This window comes from Cavia porcellus, unplaced genomic scaffold (assembly GCF_034190915.1).
Source record: "Cavia porcellus strain 051 isolate PalLab524CR breed Dunkin Hartley unplaced genomic scaffold, mCavPor4.1 scaffold_30, whole genome shotgun sequence".
In the NCBI taxonomy this organism is placed as follows: Eukaryota; Metazoa; Chordata; class Mammalia; order Rodentia; family Caviidae; genus Cavia; species Cavia porcellus.
The window spans coordinates 43,055,542-43,082,039 of NW_026947513.1; the positions used below are offsets into that span (position 1 = coordinate 43,055,542).

General features: G+C 38.6%; 1 protein-coding gene across 1 annotated transcript in view; it reads right to left on the minus strand.

Annotated features, from left to right (window-relative positions):
• The window catches only part of Tmprss11a (transmembrane serine protease 11A), a 54,443-nt gene extending 30,419 nt beyond the window's left edge, over positions 1–24,024 (minus strand). The window contains exons 1-3 of the mRNA XM_063240553.1: positions 23,971–24,024; positions 10,806–10,944; positions 9,273–9,391 (exon numbers count right to left, since the gene is read on the minus strand). Coding sequence (XP_063096623.1) covers positions 9,273–9,391; positions 10,806–10,944; positions 23,971–24,024 — 312 coding nt within the window. The remainder of the gene's footprint in view (positions 1–9,272; positions 9,392–10,805; positions 10,945–23,970) is intronic.
• Positions 24,025–26,498: the final 2,474 nt, after the last annotated feature.

Consider the following 26,498-nt stretch of genomic DNA (forward strand, 5'->3'; position numbering starts at 1 on the left):
TATCAAGTGGGTTGTATTTGAAAACTGGGTAATTAAATAGTGTCTGAAATTACCTTAATTTGTTGCAAAGAAATATTAGTGTTATTGTTTCTTTTTTGTAAGGATCCTTTTGGTTTGTCTTATACTCTGAGTAACTACTTTGAAGATAAAAACATAAAGTGTAATAAGTATTATTATTTTCTTATTATTTGATTGTAAAATTTCGGATTTTTTTCATAAAATAAATGGATATTTTGAAAACTAGATCAGTATGTAATGTCACATTCAAAGGTGTTCTTAAGGTACATTAAAGAAAATATAAAAAGAAAAAATATAAAAGTCATAGAAACAATATAGCTATTTCATGAATTATAAGGAGAAAAGGCTTCTTTAAAATCTTTCAAACTAATTATAAGACAAAGAATTGAATATGATTACTTTGGCATTATGAATTAGTTTCATGGTCAATATTATAAGGCACAGATAAGTAAAATGTCTATAAGCAATATGCTATTAATATTGTGAATATATAAGGAGCTCCTACAAAGTGATGAAACAAAATAAAAAATGGCTAATACAAAAACAAGTGAAGAATATGCTCAGGTGATTTATAGAAATGAAAGTTTAAAAGGCTGGTAAATGCAGATAATGAGGTACAAGCTCATTAGTAATTAGAAAAGATGCAAATCCTGTCAGGAGTAAGATGCTACTTTATGTATATTGGGCTGTCAAATAATAGTACGAAAAGAAAAATAAAGCCAAATGCTAGCAATTGCTGTAGGTAGAATGCTTATGCAAACCCCAGAGTTTCTGAAATCCTGTCCAAGGTGATAACATAGGAACTGGGATCTGGGTATGTAATTTGCTCAGGTAGACAGGAAGTGGGTGTCTGTTTTGTGGTCCAGGAAACACCTGATCTGCTAGTGCCTTGTTGCAGGGCTTCTGAGACTCCAGGACTGTTTGAAATAAATGTTTGTTGTGTAAGTCACGCTTTTGTGATACTTTTGTTACAAAGCACCAAAGAAGACCAGAAGTACACAGTGAATTCAGTTATTCTTAAAAGCAATCCTGATCAGTTAGTCAAATTAAGTATCTGCATGCACAGTGACCTAGTCATTTGCTTCCAGAAGTACTTGCACAGGGCCATAGGAGATAAATAGGAGTTTGCTTGTGGCAGAGCCTCTTGGGGCAACAGGCATTTAATGTAGGTAGAATATTACTGATATAAACTATGACTCATCTTGCAGCCGTTAATAGTAACAAGTTAGAAGTACACTTTGCAACATGGAGAGATCTTTACAATGTAATTCTGAGTAAAATGAAAAAAAGGATGTAACAAAAATGATTTATATGTAGGAGGTAAGTTTATAGTGAAGAGACCAAGAAAGCTCGTTCCATCTGCTGCTTCCCCTCCCCTTCTCCCTTCAAATCCAACTAGGTTAAGTTTTAACTTCCTAAAGGCCATAAAACAAAGGCCTGAGGTAATAGCTCCTGACATCCTGGGTCTTCCCTATCCGGTAGCCCCGTCACAAATTGTGTTAATTGCATCAGATTGTATTAGATTGTACATTCTTTACAAAAATAGCTTCGTTTATATCATAGTAATACCTGTAACTGTAAATGTGTGTCTTCCTTTTACTCTGGGTAAAAGATTGATATGTTAATCAATGCTCTCTGTAAAGAATTGTAAAATCTTACCTAATCGATATGCTAACCATTGTTGCCCTCTACAAATAGAACGGTTGTGGTGCTAAAGTATGTGCAGCTCCACCCCCACAGGAACCAGTGTTCTTAAACAGTTAAGACAAACAGTCTTAACCTAAGACAGATCTCTCAGTCATGAGACAAACGCCCATTCCTAAGAAATGCCACCCCTTCTAGGGAGACACTCCCTTGCCCCACTAAAAAACCCAATCCCTTAAGGACAGCTCACCATCAGCTCTGCTCTAATCGCTATGATTGGCTTCTGTAACAACGCTTGCTTGCTTTGCTGTTTTAGGCCTTAAAAGGCACAGCCCTGCTCGAGTAAGGGGTTCTCCATTTCCACCTGTTTGGAGGACCCCGTGTACACGGAATAATAAAAACCCCATTGTTTTTACATGAGAGCGAGGCCCTTGGAGTCTTCCTTGCGACACCGGTCTAACATTTTGGAGGCCCCAGCGAGATCAAAGTGAGATCAGACTTCCTCGCAGAGGGAGACCCCAACGGCACCTCTCTGGGGTAAGTAGTACGGCCGGTTTTTGTTTACTTTCATTTTGGATCAATCCGCCGTTTCCTTTCGCCCCAGGCCGAACTCCGGCTCTGCTTCAGGGGCAAATTCTGTTCTTGGGTGATCGGGGGACGCCCCACACAGTTTTCCATGACTCACCGTCTGCGATAGAATTTTCCTATCGGTCTGGGGAATTTCATTCCCAATCTGTGGTCCTTCTGGGCCAATCTGGGGAATTTCATTCCCAATCTGTGGTCCGTCTGGGCCAATCTGGGGAATTTCATTCCCAATCTGTGGTCCTTCTGGGCCAATCTGGGGAATTTCATTCCCAATCTGTGGTCCGTCTGGGCCAATCTGGGGAATTTCATTCCCAATCTGTGGTCCGTCCGGGCCAATCTAGAGGCACCCCCTAAGGTGACTCGTTTGGTGTGAAACTAATGCGTGAGAGTGAGGTGGCTGGCCTGTTTGTCCTGTCTGTCGTGGCTGTTGTGATTGGTTATTTGTTGTGTCGTGTGTATGCTAACCACTCTTTGTCTTCAAAACACCATGGGACAAACGACACCATCCCCATTGTCCCTCACCCTCGACCATTGGTCGGAGGTTTGAGAGAGGGCTCACAATCTCTCCTTACAGGTTAAAAAAGTAAATGTCAGACTTTCTGCTCGTCTGAGTGGCCTACATTCTCCTTGGGTTGGCCACCAGAGGGAACTTTCCACCATCCCCTCATCTTAGCAGTTAAGAACATCATCTTCCACCCCGGACAAGAGGGCCACCAGGTCGCCTACATCTTGGTATGGCAGGACCTCAGGGAGGAGCCCCCACCGTGGGTAAAACCCTTCCTTCCTCCGCCCTCTCCTTGGTTGCCTGTTTAAACTTGTTAAGCTCCCTTTATTTGTGTCTTTAATGTTGTGACACCTTGTTTAATATGTAAGACTTCAATTGATTGCTTGCAACCTCAGCATGCCTTTTAAAAGGAGTATTTTTTTCTCTCTGGTGAAAATGTAAACATGTGCACATATATATGTATATCTATGGTTGTTAAGAGTCATGTCAACTTTGCCAAGTAAAAACCAGGCGGTACTATATTTGAGCCAGTTAAAAGGTTACAGTTTTGTTTTTAAAATACAGCATTTTTATGTGGTAAAAAGACATAAAATAAGTATGTTTTGGACTACTAGAAGGTGACTTCAAGGGTTTTGTTGAGAGTTTTGATGTTGTCTGAGAAGTGAGAAAAAAGGTAATTGACTGGTAATAGTAAAAAGAGGGACAAAGAGAGTGGTCTTTAAGTAAAGGTGTCTGGCTATGCCAGAATGTAAAAAAAGATTAAAGCTTAGTTTGAGAGGTATTATTGTAAGTTGTAGAAGGCTCAAGAGGATGTGAATTTTATTTGTCTTGGTTTATAGTACTACAAATAACAGGTTTGACAAGAAGTAAATGTGTTCAGAATTTGACAGTATTAGATCAGTTTTGGTAAAAGTATTCATAAGATTGTACTTTGCTGCAAAATGTTTCCATTAAAATGAGATGATAGGTGATACTAGAGATAAGATACAAGTTCTTACATGTACTGTGAACATCTGGGAGATTATGCAGCACAATTTTGTTACCTGTGAAAAAGCCCTTTTTGTTAAGAATATAATTTTAGTAAAATGATGGCCTGCCACGTGACACCCTTGGACAAAAAGCAGTGTGCCATCCAGATAAAGCCGGCTCTCTGACACGGAATGCCAAAACCATGTTCTCCTTTTGTGCCACCCTGACTGGACATCCAGAGGTAAGGAGGTTTCCCAGTATCGCCAGTTGTTCTCTTTGTAACTCAGTCGGCCCCACATGTTAGACAAAAATTACAAAGGTTTGAGAGGTTTAAAAAAATGCCCCTCAGCCAGTTAATAGAGATAGCACAAAAAGGTCTTTGAGAACTAAAAAATTTACAAAAAGATAGCCAAGGTGTTATGAGAAAAAACTTTTAAAAAAAACAGACGAGAGTTTCTGGGGGCAGTTGGATACTGTAGGCTAAATTTTACTGAAAAGCTTGCCTCTATATGACTCCCATAAGGGCAAAACTAAAAATTCGCTGAACTGGACTGATGAATGTGAACAGGCCTTCCAGCAGCTCAAGCGGACCTTGACAGAGGCCCCAGCCCTGGGACTCCCTGACGTTACCAAGCCTTTCATCTTGTTCATAGATAAACTCAGGGACATTGCCAAAGGAGTCCTAACTCAGGACATTGGCCCTTGAAAGAGGCCTATAGCCTACCTCTCCAAAAGACTTGATCCAGTAACAAGAGTATGGCCCCCTGCCTTAAAATACTAGCTACTGTGATAATGTTACTTAAGAAAGCAAAAAAACATGCTTTGGGCAAGTGATTTCTGTGGTAACCTCTCACAGTTTAGAGACTCTTATCAAAACCCCTCCTGAAAAAAGGCTCTCAAATGCCAAAATTCTACTGTCAAGCCCTGCTTCTAGACCCAGAGTCAATGATATTCAAGACTTCTTCAGCTTTAAACCCAGCCACCCTTATGCCTGATGATGACCTGGAGAAACAAAGGACACCTCTCCATGAGTGTGCTGACATCCTCAAACTGCAGCGGAACCTACAGGCTGATCTTACTGACCAGCTTTTGGGAAATGCCAACATCTGTTCGATGAAAACAGCTTCATCTAAAATGGCAAACGAGTGGCCGGGGCAACAGTGACCACCAAAAAGGAGGTACTCTGGGTTAAACGGGTAGAGCCTGGCACTTCTGCCCAAAAGGCGGAGCTTGTTGCTTTGACTGAGAGGCTAAAACTAGCCACGGAAAAGAGGGTAAACATTTTTTTACTAAAGATACCCCTTTGCTACTGTACATATACGTGGAAGCCATCTAAAAATGCTCCACAGATTCTAGATTTGCTGGCAGCTGTCTGGCTGCCTCAATGGGTTGTTATTCCTTACAAGGCTCACCCAACCGGAGATGACACTGTCACCTTAGGAAACAGTTTGGCAGATCAAGCCACTTAAAAAATAACAACCACATCAGAGGGGTCAACCAAAAAAGTAACTGCTCTGATACTAGTCCTCTGACCTTGTCAGAACCAGTCTACACACACAAAAAAAAGACCTACAGTTGACATCTCAACTTGGAATAAAGTCTCCCACCCCAAGGGGCTAATACCAGTTACCTGATATACAAGTACGGTTACTGGAGACACTAGGGCAGGAGCTGTTATACCGGGCTCGCCAGACTACTCGTTTAAAAAAAACTAAACTTGTGGATTTGTCCAGAACTCAGTATTTTATTCCAAAACTCTACAAACTGACCACCTCTTCGAGCTCTAGATGCCCACAGTGCTTGTTAGTCAACTCAGCCAAGAGCTCTGCGCTAGAGACCACCTAACATCAAAAAATTGTTCCAGGAGAACATTGAAAAATAAACTTCATAGACATGGTAAAACTTAATTTACAGGGACACCGCTATCTCTTGGTATTAATAAACATTTTTACTGGCTGGGTAGAGGCTTTCCCTACTAAGTCTGAGTCAGCCATAGTGGTAGTTAAAAGGCTATCACATGAGATCATACCTTAATTTGGCCTCCCACTATCAATGGGGTCCGATAATGGCCTGGCTTTCATAGCCCAAGTCACCCAAAAGTTAGCCCAGGCATTTAAGATTAATTAAAACTCCACTGTGCCTATCAGCCACAAAGCTCAAGACAAGTAAAACGTATAAACCAAAGTCTCAAGGACATTTTAGCTAAGCTGTCTTCAAAAACTGGCGATAATTGGATGAGCCTTCTTCACTTTGCACTGTTAAGAGCTAGATATACCCCATATGTTTTTAAAATTTCCCCCTTTAAAGCCATGTTTGGGAGGCCCCCGCCATTGGTTCCAAGATTGTCAGAAGACAAATTAGCTAAAATTACTAATTGAGATCTTAAGTCCCTACAGACACTCCAACCTGTGTTGGCCTGGATCCACCAGCTGTTTAGACAAAAACACTTAGACCCGCCTTCAGAGACCAAGGCCCCAGGGACTCCAGTCTTGGTTCGATGTCACCACCATGACTCCCTCGAACCCCGCTGGAAAGGACCTTTCACTGTGGTGCTCAGTACCACCACTGCCATCAAGGTAGCAGAAAAAACTGCGTGGATTCACTACACTCATGTAAAGCCACTGGAAACAGCAGACAACGAGGGACATACTCAGTGGACTACACAACAGACTGGTAACCCTTAAAGTTAAAAATTGACTAAAACATAGTTAGATTATGCTGGTCATAAACTGTTTTAGCTTGCTTGTTTTGATTTTAATAACATTGATGCCGACCTTACATGGCGGCTTTGGTCCCCCTGTAAGCAAAAAAAGACAATTGTTAAAGATCTTTATATGGAAGCCCCCTTTAGAAAATGTAAAACAAAATTCTCCCCTATCTCCTTCCCTTAATAGGACCATTAGTGACCTTAATCCTAATCCTAGCCATTGCCCCTTGCCTCATTAACTGGATTACCCAATTCATAAGGGAACAAGTCTCTCAGGTCAAAGTAATGGTCATAGGTCAACAATATGAACCCCTAGCTACAACATACCTCTAAGATTAGAGGTCATCCACAAAAAAAGGGGGGAATGAAGAGACCAAGAAAGCTCGTTCCATCTGCTGCTTCCCCTCCCCTTCTCCCTTCAAATCCAACTAGGTTAAGTTTTAACTTCCTAAAGGCCATAAAACAAAGGCCTGAGGTAATAGCTCCTGACATCCTGGGTCTTCCCTATCCGGTAGCCCCGTCACAAATTGTGTTAATTGCATCAGATTGTATTAGATTGTACATTCTTTACAAAAATAGCTTCGTTTATATCATAGTAATACCTGTAACTGTAAATGTGTGTCTTCCTTTTACTCTGGGTAAAAGATTGATATGTTAATCAATGCTCTCTGTAAAGAATTGTAAAATCTTACCTAATCGATATGCTAACCATTGTTGCCCTCTACAAATAGAACGGTTGTGGTGCTAAAGTATGTGCAGCTCCACCCCCACAGGAACCAGTGTTCTTAAACAGTTAAGACAAACAGTCTTAACCTAAGACAGATCTCTCAGTCATGAGACAAACGCCCATTCCTAAGAAATGCCACCCCTTCTAGGGAGACACTCCCTTGCCCCACTAAAAAACCCAATCCCTTAAGGACAGCTCACCATCAGCTCTGCTCTAATCGCTATGATTGGCTTCTGTAACAATGCTTGCTTGCTTTGCGGTTTTAGGCCTTAAAAGGCACAGCCCTGCTCGAGTAAGGGGTTCTCCGTTTCCAACTGTTTGGAGGACCCCGTGTACACGGAATAATAAAAACCCCATTGTTTTTACATGAGAGCGAGGCCCTTGGAGTCTTCCTTGTGACACCGGTCTAACAATAGCATGTGCACATGAAACAAAAAATATTTTTGCAAGAATCAATATAAACAGAAGAATACTCATAAAACACAGAATAGTGCTTGTAGGGCAGCTATATAGGCTTATGCTGTGCAGACGGCAGAAAAGAAATTCATAATGAGAACCAGTGAGAGACTTTGTGGATGGCCCTGAAGATAACCCATTATCCTGTAACTCACTGTGACGCCTGCAGTACCTGCCCGCCTAGAAGCACACACTTAACTGAAACTTAGTCCTCTTTCAGACAGTTTCTGCTCCAGATGCACCTGATGTTTCGCAGTATTTCCTTGAAGACCTATGATACCCAGTCTGTTTAATTCAGTGAGGACAGATTTCTCAGCTAACTGAAAATAGCAACCATATAAAAGTTCCATATAAAATGTAAGCAAAACAGATTTAGAGTTTCTGAATAAAATAAAACATTTCCTATTATTCAAGCAAGGCAGGCTCTCTTTGGTGTTTTGTTTCTCTTTTCATTTTCTTTTCACATGGAGGAGGTCATGTGGGGTCACTTAGGATAAGAGGCATTGGGATATACGCAGGCTCTGAGCTTCAAGAACCGATCGCAAATGTTGCTGTCCAAGACACTCCGACCATCAAAGAATGGAAGGCTGTACATTCATCAGTAAACACTTACTAGTAGTTGGGGCATGAGACTGAAGGCAGGAAAAATGCACAATTTCATTTATCTGAAAACAGATACTATAAACCTGACCACGGTAGTATTGTAAGCATGCTGCAGACTAGTACTTTGCAGTCAAGGAACAGATGAGGAACTTTAAAAATTGGCAATTGGTTTGAGAAAGAAAATATTTTAGAAAAATTGTTTTGACTCAAATAAAGCATTGCAATCTGTCATTTCCTTCTTTTTATAATAAAGCCACGGCTGTGCTCCCTCAGAGTTAATCTGGGCTGTCTGTAGGTGCGGGCTCCTGGCATGGGGCAGAACATAGGCAATTGCGTGTCCTTGTCTGTGGGAGAAAGTCCTGCATTGGCGCTGTGACAAAATTGTTAGCATTTAATTTAAGCACTATATGATTACTGTTTTGTTTTTATAATACACTTGTGATGTATAAAATGACAAAATATTTTTGTCATTTTACATTTTAAAAATACTCTACATCTTAAAGTGTGGCCTTATTAAAAAATGGTCTCATAGATAACAAGTTCTGCTATTAGTAGAATTTTCTTTTTCTTTCTTTTTTTCTTTTTTGGTGGTTTTGAGACAGGTTCTAACTGTGTAGTTCAGGCTGGCCTTGGGTGCCCTGCGTTGCCCAGTATGGCCTTGAACTTGCAGCGATCCTCCTATCTCTGCCTCCAAATTCTGGGAGGCTGTATATTACCATACCAGCTGTAAGTAGGCTTTTTTACTATGTAATTATTGTGCTGGACTTGGAAGGACAGTGGCATAGGGTATCTTGTACCTGATTCTCTCATCTTTAAATGAGATGGTTGAGTTAGGAAACCACTCAGCCATTCATTTTTCAGATGGGCAGATCCTTATTCCCCGGCCTCCACCTGCTCATCTCACCAGATACTGATTTCGTAGCTCTGGGAGGTCCTGGGAATCTGTAAGATGCTTTCTGCATGAGTGGCCTGAACATCACAAACTTGGATCTAAGGGAAATGATCAAAATTCCTTTCAGTTTCTTTTTTATTACAGAAAGCATTTTTGTCTGACTTACCAAATTTTCACTTATCTTCTGTAGGTCCTTAAACTGGTGTGTGATCTTTTGTCCACTGTTGCTGCTGGTGAGGAGATCTGAGATTGTAAGGGTGCCCTGATAATATTCCATTTTCTCACCTGTGATGAAAACAAGAAGTAGGTCATGCAGGGATCTGGCCAATATCTCATGAGCTAAGACTAACTATCATGGGACCAATGTTAAGTCAACTCTATAGTGAACCTTTTTACAATTGAATTTAATAAAAATAATGAAAATAACAATATTTTGTGTTATTGATAATAATTGGCAGCTGTTGAGTGTGTACTACATGCCCTGCATTTCTGGGCACTTCGCTTGTATTCGCTGATGTGATCCTTGACTGGCTAAGGCTGGCGTCACTGCCTGTGCACAGATTACCAGCTTGCTCTCTGTTATACAAATGCAGGTGCCTGAGTAAAATTCTGAGCCATCATGAGGCAATGTGGGCCCGGAGCCCTCGCGGGGCTTGGTTGGAAGAAGTGGCCTTCTTGATTATGAATCCAGTGATACAATAGGGACCCAGGATGAGGATCTTCTAAACCGTGCATCTCTGGACCCTATAATGCTGTATTTGTCCCAATATTTTCTGTCATCAAATTTTATTCTCATGTAAAGGAAGCTGCTTCTTTTTGTTTTTATTTTTAAAATTTTTTGCAACCAAATGAACTGGTCTGAGTATCTTTTGACATTGGTGTAAACTATAGCTAGGAGTGTTATAGAGCCCAGGAATATGGTCTGAAATTGTGTTTATCTCCTAAAACTGGTATTGCTCACTTATGAAATCTGGGAAGGGTGACAACAGGTAAGATTCTGGGGAGCAGCCTGAGCTGGTCACTGCAATGCCCATATCCACGAGATTGGTATTGTGAGGATTTGTCAAAAAAAAAAAATGTTTTGTATGCAACACAAACACATGACTCATAAAAAGGGATTATTTGTGTAATTATAAATATATTAGGAAATAAAATATAACCCTGAATATTGTTTTGGAAAGAGTAAAGTATTTTTTTCTCTAATAGCAAGTGATGCTATTGTGTACTGACTGCTTATCCATCATTTTGAAATTCACTAGATGTGTTTTTTTTGTGTGTGTGTACTAGAAATGTTGCTAAGAGACCTAGAATTGGTCTTCAAGAATCAATTTTAATAACTAATTTTTTAGTTTTTAAATCTCAATATAGAGTAAATGATAAGAGTTGCTTACTATGAATTCTACTAGTGAATTTTGGACAATGATTATTTTCAACATTTGATGTAGATTCTTAAAAGAATACTAGATTTGGATCCTTATAGAGACAGGAAATTTTCTGCTTTGCTTAATGCAATATCCTGAGTACTCAGAAAAGTGTTTGTATGTGAAAGAAATTTTATGATGAAATGATGAAACATAGGATAACATATTCTAAATGGGGACAGTCATGAAAATAACAGTACATTTTCTTCTACATATATGAAAATAAACACTTATGGAAAAGTAAAATTGAACGGAGAGAAATTCCTAATTTTACCTACCAGGGTCTATGAAGCTAACCGGGAGGCCAATGGTCAGCCCCACCATGGTCAGTGATAGGATGAGGAGAAGGACAACCATCCATGGCTTCAGGGCTCTGCTCTGGGGCACAAATCCCACTGTCCTGCAAAGCACAAAGCCCTTCGGTTACTCTCACATTTAATAGCTACAGATTTTCTGGTTTTCCTTGGATAAATCCTTGTTCTAGCTTGCCTTTCACAGTTTTTCCATTTTGGTTGAGGGTACTTTGACATGAGGAGAGAAGTTAAAAACACCAGGATCTTGGAACGGTATTGCTGCCCCTGGTTCCTGTATCTACGACTATTTGGTGACTCATCCCTGGTGGTCAGGCTGGGTTTCCTTAGCAGTGAAGCCCAAAGTAACACACTTTTTTTGAAAAAGGATTATTCCTCCCTTCACCAATGCTTATTATAGAATGATTTCAAATATAATTTATTATTTATTTCGTTATAAAATTTTTTTGTTTATTTATTTTGGCCTTTTTGAGACAGGGTTTCACCGGCTGGCCTGGAACCCATGGCAATTATTTGCCTCAGTCTCTTGAGTGCTAGAATTTCAGTTGTGCACCACCATGCTTAGCTGTTTTAAATCTTTTCTTTTTTTTGTACCAGGGATTGAAGTCACGAATGTGTGCTTGCTAAGCGGGTGCATATGCTGCTGAGCTAAATCCCCAGCCCTAAATCTTTATTGTGAAAGGTTTCAGACACAAAAAGTGAGAATAGTATTAATTTCATATGTCCATAAACTCATTAAATTTTGTTATATTAGTTCTTTTTTTATTACCACATTATAATTTGAAAAGATATCAAGACTTTTCACCAAATCATTATTTTTTTTTTTGTCTTTTTCTTTTTTATTGGTACTGGGGATCAAACTCACGACTGCCTGCTTGTAAGGCAGGTGCTTATGCTGCTAAGCTAAATCTCCAGCCCCCCAAATCATTATTAATTAGAATGTTTCCAGCATAACCAGTATATTACTAGCACTCCTAAAAATTAGTAATTTTCCAACATCTTCTTGTTCTCAATCTATCTTCAAATTTGTTTATATTCCTCATTATTTTTACAGATGGTTTGTACCAAACTGATCAAATCAAAGGTCATGTCTTTTAGGACTCTTTTAATCTAAAAGAACACTAATTCTTTTAAAAATTTTGATAACATTTATTGTTGAAGAGACCAAATTAGTAGTCCTTTAGAATGCCTCTCCTTCTGGGCCTGACTGAAATCCTGTCACTTGAGATGCTGAGGCAGGAGAATTGCTGTGGTGCTGGTTAACTTGTTCTGCTCTCTCCCTTACTTCCTGCACGCTGGAATTTAGATGAAAGGCCTTGAATAGATTGGTTAAATTCATTCGTCAAATTAATTTTGTACCTCAAAAGTGGTACTTTGTACTTTATATTGCACCTATCAGGAAAAGAGGAAATTTTTAAAATTCTAGACAAAAAACACTGATTTTTTAAAAAACATCCTGTGATCAACAATTGTGCACATCACGTTGTATCAGGTATTGGTTTGCCTGAATGTTTTACAGCTAACTGGAACTTCTTAATGGGCTACATTGGTGTTTTTTTATCTTTTACCACTAAAACCTAATAAAGTTCTTGATACTGACTAAGACCTTTATGAATATGAAATAATAGGTTGCAAGAGAAGATACCTGATTTGTTAAGAGTCAAGTGGCTTGGGAGGGCTTAGGTCATCTTGACTTTGGCTTTTTTTTTTTTTTTTTTTTTTTGGTACCAGGGATCAAACTCACAACTTCGGGCTTGCCAGGGAGGCACTTATGCTGCTAAGCTAAATCTCCAGTCCTTAGCTCATCTAACTCTGCTGCTCCAGCTCTGCAACTTGCAAGTACAGTAAAGTTTTTTACACACTAATTTATCATTTAATTTTTATATATTAGTATCCAAAGTTATATTTTATTCATAGGATTTATTGCAATGCTTTGTGCTAAATGAACTTTTAATACATAGTAGTTAATTTACAGGAAAGTTTTCTTTTGAATATAAAACTCTTTCTCTCTTGGGCATAAGTAATAAATTTATCTAGTAAACCCAATGGAGCTTGAGAGGACTGAATTCGGCTGAGTATGGAAAACATTAACCACATGAGCCCAAACTGATGAAAAAAGTCATCTGGAGAAATGGAGAACTTGGGCTAGCACCCTATGATGACAAGATCTAATACACTCAAATGTAGCAGCAAGCAGAAGTCCCTCAGTGTGATGTTACTTAACCTCTTCAGTGGCCTGACATTGAAATTCAGAAATGAAGTGAATCTTAGAGACTGTTCAGCATGATGCAGTCAGCCTGCAAATGAAGAAATAGTCACTCAAGAAAGAGATTTCTCCTGTGTAAGCAGTCTTCTCAAAGTCAAGTCTAATCTTTACAGCACACACTTATTCTCAGTGTCAGATTGACTGTCTTTCTTTCTTCTTTTTTTTTTTTTTACTGCATTTGAGTTCTTTGATAATTATTTATGTGTTCACTCATTTACTTATATGTATTCAATTTTTGGACTCTTCATTTTCCCTGAGATTCTTATTAGTGTGACACTAAGTTATTGAAAAGCAGACAGGACCATTGGAAGAACATTTATAAGACTTAAAATCTATTTTGTGACCATTGCATAATTTTCTTAAGTTCAACAACTGGAAAAGGTGGATGAGTGTTCACACTCATTCTGTCTAGACATAAAAAGCCATAAGATTGTGGACTGTACAATGGAGCCATAAGCAGAAAAAACATGCAACACCCTCTGATTAGTTCAATGGCAGACATTCTGTCAAAGCCTCAAGAGGAGCCGTAAGCATGTGGGGGAAATGATGCCCAAAAACCTGGGGTAAAAAGCTTTCACTGGAGTGTTCATCCTTTGTAGAAAACCACTGGGAAATATAGTACATGCAGCAGAAGCTCACTCAAGCATTAGGTTAAACTCAGCTTCTTGAAGCCACATTGAGGTCCCAGTTGCTTTGCTTCCCATTAGTCCAAGCCCTCTCTCAGCCCCTGATGCTGGCCATTTTTTTTCTCTTGCTTCTTCAAAGCCAGAGACAGGGAATCATCCATAGGTCCAAGCTCTCACCACTGATCTCTCCCAGTAAAGCCCAGTCCCATGTAAGGCATCACCAGGGTAGGTTGGACTCCCAAGGGCAATGTCCTCCTCTTCGACTCAACAGATTTACATATTAATTATATCATTAAATTCTCACAATGGCACCTAGTTTACCTTTGATTAGATAACTGGAGAACGAATACACACACAAGTTCATAGGGATCTTGAAAATGGACAGAAATCATAGCCTTCAAAGAAAGCACGTGAAAGTAACAATGGTGGTACATGCCTGTAATCACAGAACTCACAGGGTTGAGATAGAGGGACCACCCCAACTTCAAGGTCAGCCTGAACTCCACAGTGAGACTTTATCTCAAAAAACAAAACAAAAAAAGCATGTGAGAATTAAATCATATTCTTTTAATTTTTCTAGGGAGAAGTAGTGAGGAACTCTTCTGTGTAAAGAGAATTTTATGATAGCTATTGAATAAAAAGAAAACTAAAGAGTATTTTACTCAGGTAATAATTGCAGGAGTACAAAGGAAACTCTTGGAAATTAAATTGGGAAAAAACTAAAAGTAATCCTCTTTTACAAGCTTATTGGCCCTCATCATTCTGTTAAGGGAAGAGGAAATACAGATGACTCCTATTCTGATCAATACAACATTTATCTCCATGAAATTCCATTTATCATGTCCATTACACCTTCATGAAGTTTTATTACTCTGATTTGAGAAGTATGTACTCATAGAATTTTTTCTAAGATGTGAGAAAATTGCTGATAATTAAATTTTGGTGGCTTTACTTTCTGCAGCCTTGCAAATTAAAAGACATATTTGAATAATATATAGAGCAGTATGAATTGTTAGCAATCTGCATTTCAGTGTTCAGATGCTTGGTGATTTTCATATACATGAGTTCAAAATGGGTTAAGCAAAGACACTGTGGTATCCCCACTCCCATGGGGATTCCCCTTTTCCTAGAAAGCCGCCCTCCAGGGGTGGCCCCTCTGGCTGATCCTCCTTCATCCACTTATCTTGTATCATTTTATCTACTACTTCGAAAGTTCCCTCTTTTAGAACTGTTTTTTAGTTTTCTTAAAGATATATTAGCATTATACAAGTGTAGATGCATGTGACTGTTAGGAGAATGCTCATTTGTGGATCAATTACACTTGAATAAGTCTTCATAGAAGAAGGAAGATGGAAAGCTGGTGGATCAATAAACAGCAAACTAACGAGCCTCTTTGAAACAGCTCAGATGCTGGAAAATACCAGCCTGGAGAAGACCAGATGGAAGGACAGGGTCTTCTCCACCCAGGAAGAAACTAAAGGAAAAAAAAAAAAAGAAGAAAAGCATGGACAGAAGGCTATAGCCAGACACACTCTCACCAGAGCTGGTGCCACTGTGTATGAAATGCTGCTGGAATCCGAAGAAGTGGGTTTGTGGTGAAGTTGGGGGTTGGCGAGCCCAAAAGCCTAAGTGGGAGGATGTGGACATGGAGGGGAGAGAGGGGAGAACAGCACCAGCTCAGAGTGTGGGGAACTTAGTCCTCCTGCAGGAGTGGGTGATTGGCTGGGCAACATTTTAGAGTTGGGCAGTATAAGCCTGGAACCAGAACTGTAGCAGCTTCAATCAGCCACTCCTAGTGCAGAGCAGATTGGTGAGAACTGCTTGAGTCTCACCCTTGTATGTGATCCGATATCCAAGGATGGGGTTTCCCTGAAGTTGTCCCTAACTGGCTCCATTTATGTAGCACACACTAATGTGGTGAAGACTCTCAGAGGTTAAGCAGCTCAGAAGGGGGGGGGTCAGCCTGCCTCCTCCCCTGCTTGTACTTCAGTGGTCAGCAGCAGACTGGGAAGGAAAGTAGTCCTGAGGCAGCATGCTCCAGAGTAATCATAACCGATAGAGGCAGTGCTGGGGACCCCTAATATCCAGAAACCACAAACAGGACAAGAGAGAGGAACAAAAGGCAGTCTCCAGCCTCCAAGCCAAATAGTACTGGTCCAAGAGAGGTAAACACAGAAGAGATTGGGGGTTGCACACCTGCAGTTTCTGAAAATGCAGCATCTGACATGAAAAATTATCTTTGTGACTTATTAAAAAACTCAAAACAGAAATACTAATACAAGTAAAGGAAGATATAAGAAAAATAATAAAAGAAATGCTAAGCACTTCTCAAGAAGAAACAGATGGAAGAATGGAGGGGCAGAGAAAAAGGAGGGAAACCTTTGATGAAGAATATTAAAAAAACTAGAATAAGTGAAACAGATTAAAAGAGACTACCAGGAAATTAAAATCTACATTGAAAGCTGGAAAAACTGCTTGAAAGAAACTAAAGACAGACTATCAAACCTTGAAGACAGGTTTGCAATGTGTGATTGTGAAAGGAAAGATCTCTTAAAAATAACAAGAAATCATGAAGTAACAATACAAAGGCTAGAAGATGTCAAGAGGATCTATAACTTAAGAATAAAAAATGTGAGTGAAGAAGAGGGGTAAACACAAAGGAAATATAAAGGATATTTACAGAAATAATTAAAGAAAACTTCCCAATTATAGGAAAAGGAAATGATGTTCACATATATGAGGCACACAGAACTCCAGCCAGCTCTAATCAAAATAGATCTACACCCAGACATATAATAATCAAGATCCCAGAAATTCAACACAAGAACAGAATATTAAAAACTGTCAGAGCAAAGAAACAGATCACCTATAAAGAAAAACCCACCAGAATCATGACAAAATTCTTGACACAAACCAAATCAAGAAGAGCCTGTAGTGAACGAAGTATTCCAAGCCCTGAAAGAAAATAACCTCCAACCCAGATTGGTGTATCCTGCCAAACTACCTCTCAGAATTAATGGAGAAACAAAATGCTTCCATGACAAAGAGGAATTGGAGGAGTTCATGACCACCAATCCAACCCTACAAAAAATACTGAAGACCATAGTTTCAGGAACAGTGGCAGAGGGGGCTCGCTGAATGGGGCAGACATTGGTATGAAGGAGAAAGGTAGACAATGACTAACAGAAAAATATCATGGCAGAGATGAGGTAGAGAAGGTTGGCCATAGTCACTAACATAGATGGCCTTGATACACTAATAAAAAGAAACACAGGCAGAGTGGATCAGGAGATAGGGTCAATCAAAATACTCTATATAAGAAATATAATTAATCTGAAAGAGGGTTTATGGATTGAAAGTCTAAGATGACACTCTATGTGACAGGGAACCAGAAAAAAGTGGGGGTAGCTCACCCATCAGCTGCAGATTGGTTGGAAAAATGTAACACTTTTATACAGTGGAGAACTACTCAGTTATAAGGAAGGAAAACCTTGAGGCTCTTGTAGGTAAATGGATACAACTTGAGGCCAAGCTCAGGAGTAAAAAGGTTCAGAACCACTTAGGTAAATGGCAGGTTGCCTCCTTAATCTAAAAACTAAAGGAGTTAGCGAGATACAAAATGTGCAGTGCACCCTGGGAAAATGAAAGGGGAGGAATTGTTTAAATAGAGAAGGCAGAGGACATTGTTAATCTTGTATCATGATTTGAAACCCATATTGTTTTCATCACTGTGTTTAGTTTGGTTATATTCTGTTCCATTTTGTCTAATTGTACTAGATTTGAGGGCATAGACAGCTATTTCAAAGATAGCAGGATATAATATGGTAACCATCTTTAATTTCCTATTAACTTAGTCTGAAACCCTGTATTATTTACACTGTCTCATTATGACTGATTTTATTTGAATCTGGTTTGTTAGATTTCAGTCTTGTCTTGATTGATTTTATTCGAATCTGTTATGTTGGATAGTATCAAGTCTGAGAGTATAGGCAACTACTCTGAAGACAGTAAGATTCACTAAGATACCCATTCTGGTTTGACTATTACCCTCTTCTGAAGTCCTATAATGTCTCCAATGTTTTGTTTTTATTGATTTTGTTTTGTACTGCTATGTTCAATTTTACTGTACCCGATGATGTGGGCAATTCTATTGAAGGTAACAAGAGACATTATGGTAACCACGGTAGATCACCTTGCATTGTGGTTTTAAATCATGTACTATGTCCATCCTTTTGTTTTGAATGATTCCATGTTGTTTTCTTTGTCATTTGGTTTTATTCTTTAAAAAAAGTCTTCATAGAAAATCTTTTGAAGTTCAAAGTGGACTGAGAGAAAAACAAATTGTTGCCCAACTTCCAAGACAACCTACAAGTTTACTCACCTCTTCATGTAACTTAAAAAAGGTGCCAGATGGATTCCAGGGAGGCAATACATGCAGAAAACTTCACTCCTTGTTTCCTAGCCTGGCACATGGCCATGAGGGGAAGTTCTACTGGAACCAGAGGCTCCTTCCTAAGAACCATGGTTCTAGGGGCCGGGGATATAACAGCACAAGCTCATGCCTGACAAGGGTGAGGTCCCCAGTTTGATTCCCAGGACTAAAATAAAATAAGAAAAAAGAACTGTGGTTCTGCTGAGCAGCTCGTCTTTTTGTTACAAGAAAAACAATCTTTTTGTGACCTTATGTACTTTGACATGTTAATGTCTGGCTTCAGATTTGCATGTAGCTTCACAAACTTAGAATCCCTTCTTCTCCCTCTGGAGATTCCACAATATTAAGAGGGCTAATATGGAGAGAAGAGGTTTTTGGAGAGGGCCAAACAGGAAGAATTAATGGCCACATGTGAAGGTGTCTGTAGTCTGACAGATTTTATTTACTTTGACACTGTTTGCATTCTGCCAAATGAGTTCACTATTTTTAATTCTTGCTAAGTGCACAGATATTTTCTTCTCCTATGGTGTTACAAGATTCTGAAGACAGCGTTAGTCAGTGTTCTCAAGTAATGAGGAGTGGGGCATTTTGCATATTCAAATGGATTTGGTGATAAATAGTTTAAGTAAAGTTAAATAGGATCCTCACTACTGACAATCGTTTGTTTTAAATCTATTATAAAGAGCATAAAACCTACCAAAATAAAACAGAATAAAGCCAATCAAAACAAACAGTGAAAGTGGTACAGAACTTCAAAACGAGATAATAGGAAACCTGAAATGGCTACCATAATATCTCTTGTTATCTTCACAATAATTGTCCAGACCATCAGACATAGTAAAATCAAATAAAACAATAAAACTAATCCAACCAGAACATTAAAACAAAACAATAAATCAGAACAAAACTAAACATTGAGAACAATATTGGATTTCAAAAACAAGACAAAGAACTCCCTCCCCCACCATATTTGCTATACTGCGTACTGTTATCCTCCTAATAGATGCTCAGACTACTGGCCTTAGGCCTGCAAAGTCAATAAAACAATATAAGCATTTGGTTATTTTTGTACCTCAGTAGTTATCAACTCAGCTGTCCTCAGAACCATGGTGGGGGAATGTTTCAGTTACTTTTTGTTTGTCCTGAGACAAAATGCCTGATGCCCAAAATTAGGGAAGGAAAGTATTATTTTTTACAGTTTTTGGAGGTTTCAGTTCATACTCAGTTGGCTCCATGGCAGGGTAGCATGGTGGGCTGCAGTTCACGGCAGCCACAGACAGCAAAGCACAACCCAGCAAGAGAGAGAGAGACACACACCTTCTTCCTGCCGGTAGCACTCACACCACCAATCCAAGAGCTAGACAACGAACCAATCACAAATGCATAATTGCATGGGGCTTGGGGGGCACTGACATAAACCATGACAGGGGTGTTTCTTGATTTTTCAGCCCCTGTGTTGGTCTGCTCTCAGAAGGGGTGAACTGGCTTATGTCTTCCTGGGCCCCACATGGTTTCCAGGGCTAAGGGAGGACAAATTGACTTCCTATTGTACTCCTCCCAGACCCAGAATGGCATCTCACTTCTGACAATCTTACATTTAATGATTCAAATGAGAGTAAAGATGGACAGATTCCTGTCCTGGTTTTCTATGTACTCTGGATACCAATATAATCGCAGTGCTTAGTTGACATCACCACCTCTTAGATATTTGGGAAAAATTTTTTCTGAATTGGAATGAAATCAAAGTTTTTCAAATATCATTTTCATGTCACCATGTGTTCTGATACTTCTTGGAATCTGGCATCTCACAGAACAGTCTCAGAGGTTGTCTGCATGTGTTCTCACCCATGTGATGTTCCATGGCATATTTTGTTGTTGAAAGGATTGACCAAAAAAGAAACACAGGACACTTAATACATTTCTCCTGTATCTGGCTCCCAGCTATGAGTGGAGAAGGTCAAAGGCAAAAAGAAAAATACAACATTGGATAAAATATCATTGTGATAAAATATCAATTTTCTATAGAAAAATGAAGATATTCAGGCTGAGCTGAGTTCAGCATCACAAAGAAGGTAAATTGAAAATCTGGAAAAGATTTTCAAGTCCTCATTTCTCTAGCAGAAGGGCTGGGGATTTAGCTCAGCAGCATAAGTGCCTGCCTTGCAAGCAGGCAGTCGTGAGTTCAATCCCTGGTACCGATAAAAATGAAAAAGACAAAAAAAAAAAAAAAAAAAATCCAAAAAAAAACTGTGTCCTCATTTCTCTAGCGGAATACCTTTATCCTGGTCCCGGGGATGAAAACTGGACAAACTAGGAGGGAAAAAAGAAATATGACTGAGAGAAGCTTAGGCTGGCAGAGAACATGAACTACAGGGGATGGGAGCGCCTTTCCCCCATCCGCACCAATGTGCTCCATCCTTCAGGTCCTTGTCTGATGAGCTCTCAGCTGTGCATGCTCATTGCCTCTGGCTGCTGGGCTGAATTTGTGCCACTTTCTTGAAGACTTATCTTTTGTCTAGTCTTAACCCAACCCTCATCATTGAAATTAACTTCAGGTCCTTATGTGTTCTAGGGCTGCCTGTCCTTACTCGGTGAACAAGATTTTTCTGGTGATATCTTAAGACAGACAAGATAATTCTCTTCCTCCTGAGATAACAGCTAAATATAGAGTTGATGAATTTATACTTTGCATTAGTGATAAAACATAATCGCAAATAGTTTAAATGAATGAAAGATGGTTGGACTGACTTCTAATTAGAATAGAATAATACAGCATGAGTCAGAGCCAAATCTGTCAGATCAAACTAATGAAATCCATATTCCAGTCCTTCCACTTAATAGCTCTGCAACGAGGCAAGGCATTGACTGTTCTGTGTCTTAGTTCCCCCATTTGTAAAATGGAAATAAAATTAATATCCATTTCATAGTATTTAATATAATATACATATAAAATGACCAGCACATAGTAAAAAAAATAAATGAATGCAAGCCATTATCAATTTTCTTGCTTTATTATTATTACACACTTAATATAAATCAATCATACTGAGAAAATTACTATTTCAATATGGGAATATATATTATACATAATTTTGGTGTCAGCTAAATTTTGTGTTCTGATGACATCTTGGAATTACTTCCTGAAAAGCCTGCATAGGTAAGTATCAGGAAGTCCCCAGGTTGTATCTAGTCAACAATAATGATGTGTTTTGCTGTGACCCAGAGTGACACAATCAAAGGAAGATGGTATTTAACAAGAATGATTTAAGGGAATAAAGGATTGACAAACAGAAATTGAACAAAATTCATCACAGAATGGTTCTACATTTTTCAACAAAATTATACCCGAAGTTGCTAAATGTGTGTGTGTGTGTTGGCCTTTTTTTGAGACAGGATTTCACTATATGGCTTAGGGTGGCCTCAAACTCCATGACAATCCTCCTGCCTCAGCCTCCTGAGTACTGGGATTACAGGCTTGCACCATTGCACCCAGCATGTGTGTGTGTGTGTGTGTGTGTGTGTGTTTAGGTTGAACACATTTTTGATACAAGTTGTAGTCTCATCTATTAAAGTTTATAATATATATATTATATACTAACAAATTACTTCCAAGGGATTATTAATTATTCTGATTTTTCTTTCTCTTTTGATCTTTCACTTATGTATCTATCTACCCACCTACCCATATTTGTTCTCCACAACCTTTTATGGAAACATCTAGACTGGATTTAGAGAGGTAGAGAGGAATAAGACATACATGCAATTCATAGCACAACATTTAATATTTTATCTCAATCACTGCTATTAGATTGAAAATGATGAAATATTGTATTATTTTCTGTAAATATTGGAAATAGCACAAAAACAAATTTTCTTTAGGTTAACAATTTTTAAGATTTACTTTTTTTTTGGTACCGAGAATTGAACTCATGCCCTCATGCTTGCCAGGCGGGTTCTATGCTGCTAAGCTATATTCCTGGACTGAGATATACTTTTTAAAATTCTAGGGGCTGGGGATTTAGCTCAGTTGCATAAGTGCCTGCCTTGCAAGCAGGTGGTTGTGAGTTTGATCCCCGGTACTGATTTAAAAAAAAAAGTCTTTTAGTTCTCCATCTTTTTGGTACAATTTTCTATTAAAATTCTGCTGTGCAAATAGGAACCTACTTTTTAGGGCCAGAAGACTCTGGCTTCAGATCAGGGGTGTGATTCTGATGTTTTGAGAAATCTCTATGAACTTCAGTTTTGTCACCTGTGAATCCGTGGTAATAACTACTGCCCAGATGTGGGAAGCCTCAAAGTGGATGAGTAAAGGACTCTGGCACATAGCAAGTCCTGCTCTGAGCTGGGAGTTCCCGTGCAGGTGATCTCATGTAACTGACGCTGCAGCATGATGGAGCAGGTCTTATTGTTGACAATTTGCTAATTAGGAACCAGAAGTTCAAACAGGAAGAGTAGCACAGTGACAGCTAAGGGTGCAGAAAGCCTTGCGGACTGCACTCCAAAGCTACTGTCGGGTTTGTTACCAGATGGCCTGGTTAAGAATACGAGAACCTTAGGTGGAATATGCAAATGTCACTCATATTGTTTGTGTATCATTAGTTGGTCAATTTCCTGTCATTGTTCAAGACATTTCAAAGACATACGTATTAATGTGCTGGAGATGGAAATGTGTGGATAGCTTTCTTGCAATCAGTAATTGTGATATGAGACAATTTGTTTCTTCTCCCTGTAAAATGGGCCTGACTTATATCAGGATTACAAAGAATAAATAATACATCAAAATGATTCATATTTAGTAAATAGATAACAAGAAATATCTGTTCTTATAATAATTACAAATAAGTCGCTACTCTGGAATTATATATTTATAGGGTCAGAAATTCCTACAACCTTAAGTTTCCATGTATTTTATAGATGTCTCTGCTGTTTTTCCCCTTGCATCTGCTAAATGTTATTCACTATATGCCAGGTGATTGGAAAAGGGAAGTACAGTCAAGAAGAGGATGTTATAAATTTACCTTTAAATCTCATTAATAAGCAGATGTAGTAGCTTATGCCCATAACCTCAGCACTCCGAAGGCTGACGTTCAAGGCTGCCCTGGACTTTTGAAACAGACTTCGTTTCAAAACAAATCAAAACAAAGCAAACCAAACCAAACCAAAACAATGATATGCACATATTTCAATCCATTGACCATAGAGAGAAACTTACAGTATGACTATCTCGGTGGATGTTTTACTCAGATTTTGAATTAAAGAACAGAGTTTTTTTCCCCTCTCAAAACTTGTCAAAAAAAAAAGAATAATCAAGAATAGCTGGTTAGTTAATTTCAAGTTTTGGCTTCCTTGTCCGATTGAAATTCTAGCTCTTCTTCTCATTAGCTTATGAAGTAAGGCTGATTACTTTTTCATCTATAAAGTATAATTAATTAATTAATTAATGTATATGTGGCAGACAATAGGCAGTATGAACTGATTGAAAATTAAGAATCAGGTAATATTTTACTGATTAATGAATAGTTTAGTAATTAGTAACCAGAGTTTTAGAAGGCATTAGATGTAGTCACCCAAAAGTCACTACACTAAAAACAACATGTATCCCAGAGAAAAGCCCACAGAGCCCATGGGGAGCAGGGTGTATGATCACGCAGACGAGGTGAACTGAGTGCAGACGTGGCTTCCACACCGTGTTTCTTGTAGAGAAACAGGAACGGTGAGGTTACTAGAGAACACATTTGTGAGTGAGGGTCAGTGGGACATAGGTGCCCTGGTAGTTTTTAGGCATTTGCTTTTCCTCAAACCTTTTACCAGACTGTGAGTGTGACCTGCCATCTTCCGCAGGTGCCTCTCTTCTGGAGTCATGTTCTATAGGTTTGGCTCCAGGGAACTGTGGTCACCCAGTACTACCCCCCTGTCTCCTTTAGGTACACAGCACCAGACACCAGCTTCGCTCCTAATTTTCCCTAAGCTGCAAACATTTCCATAAGTACACAGTGTTTATTAGAAAAGAGTGTTTTTGTTGCCTATCATTATTAGTATATTTTTAAAAATACTTGGGGAATATGAAATATGAGCAGTTTGAGGTCTTGTTTTTTTTTAAAAAAACCATTATTTCCATAAACTCGGGGTATAAATTTTCAAATACTATGAGTTTGAATAAATAAGCCAAATATTGGTGCTAGATATTTCATTCATCTGTTCAGTAAATATTTATGCAATACGGATTCTATGAGAAGCACTTAAGAACCTTTCTGAGTCTCTGTGACCACCTGAAGTTACTGTGTACCCTCTGATGCAACCGGCATTGGATGAGTGTGAAGGTCCAGAGATGTTAACTTAGTGACCGTGTTGTTTCCAGGACTCATCTCTGAAATCCCCTGGCTAGTGTTTCTGCCACCGAGAGAGGCAAGACAGGACTTTAAGAAATTGAAGAGTCAGGCATGAGAGCTGTCATTCTGGCCTCTGAAAGCTCTGTAGACCCAGAGAAGCACCTCAGCTTCCATCTTCTACTGTTAATTGCACCCGTTCTACTAAATTCACAAGGCTACTTAATGCTTAAATGAAAGGAAATGGTTTAAAATGTTTATAAAATTAGTATAAATAGTATAAATGTAAACAATGGAGAATATCATTGTGGTTGTTCAAAATCACTACTTTATTATGCATAAAGTTATGCCAAAAATCTTATTGTTTCCTCTTCTTTGCATTTGAGAAATCATTTGTGGAAAGAAATCCAAATAATTGGTGCTCTCTTTTTCTTCAGTATTTAACAGGAAAAATTTAGATTTTTTTCTCCAGTTTTGATCTCCTGTGCCCCATTCTCCCTTCAAGAAGTCTAGGGTCTTCTACAATGGAGGCAGGTACAGCTATTGACTTTCTAATCTGAATTAAAGCACAAGGACTGTCCAGGAAGTACTAGAAGAGAGAGCTACAGGAAAGGGAATATGGAACATAGATTTGGCAAAAGGGATGCTTGTTCTAGTACAGAGGACAACTTCCCTGCTTCAAAATCAATCAAGATACCAGACAATGTCAGTAACTTCTAAAACCCCAACTATTAATTATTGAATTTAGCAACATGAATAAAGCTGATGAGTTTTTATACAGAATAAATTGATTTTAAGCAGAGGTTAATTACTCCAGGTTACTATAAAAGTTCCAGAAATGCCACAAGCTGATTGAATCCACTAAGGATACCACACCAACCGACTCTGACACGAGGCATCTAGCCACTACCAGTAAGCAAAAGAGACCCAGACAAACAAGGATTCACTTACCGATACATCATCGACCAGAGGAGTGTGATCTTGTAGGTCTGCACCCACTGATCTCGACCTTCCTATCACCCTTAGAATATCTCTAGCTATATTAGGGAATCACCACTGCAAGAAATACGGAAACAAATTACAAGTAGTTGAAATGAAACTAGTTTGACAAGTCTGAACAGAGACACCTCAGCCTATAGAACAACATGAAGGAAATGTAGTCCCAACAAGAAATAGGATTTAGCTTTTTTGTTTTTTGCACTGACTATTTTTTTTAGGAAGAAGGAGTTAACTGTGAAGATCTGAGTGACAAGCATTTTTGGAACGCATTGTGATTAAGAGTTTAAAGGAGATTATGACTACACATACAAATATCTTAACAAAAGCCACATAAAAGCTCTCAATAAAAATAATCAAACATTCTTAAAAGCTGCGTTCATACTATAACTTGGGAAATAATCCTTAAATTCTTGTTAAGCAAGAAAATGAGTGAGAATCTCCATGTCTCACAGGGGCATGGTGAACTTAATAATATTCATAATTTATTTTAAAAACATCATCCAAGTATGGAGAAATGAATATCAAGCTAGATGTTCCCAAAGTGAATTACTATAAGCATGTATAGAGAAGCACTTATCAGAATTCAAAAAACCCCAAAAGTGAAGAAATATTTTTAAGGTATATGTGCTCTTCACAAATATTAAAAGCCTTAGAGATGAGACTGAAGCCTTGTTAGATGATGTCCTCATCATGATTTCTTTCATTGTCCACAAGTAACTGTGTTATTTGGGACTCTCTTTTCTCAAATATTCTAGAACATTCTACGCATCTATACACATGCACACACATACCTCTAGAAAAGTTATCTCAAGTTAAAAGCATCTTATTAAATGTAGCATAGACATTCTATACAATGTGGTTTTATTCACTTAATATTTTGAAGAACTTGCTGTTTTGGAAAACTTATTTATTCTGTTTAACTACTTGAACTAAAAAATATGATGTTTATCCTTAATATACTCTTATAACCAAACAGTACTGTTTAAAGAAATAAAAGTACTCTAGACGAAG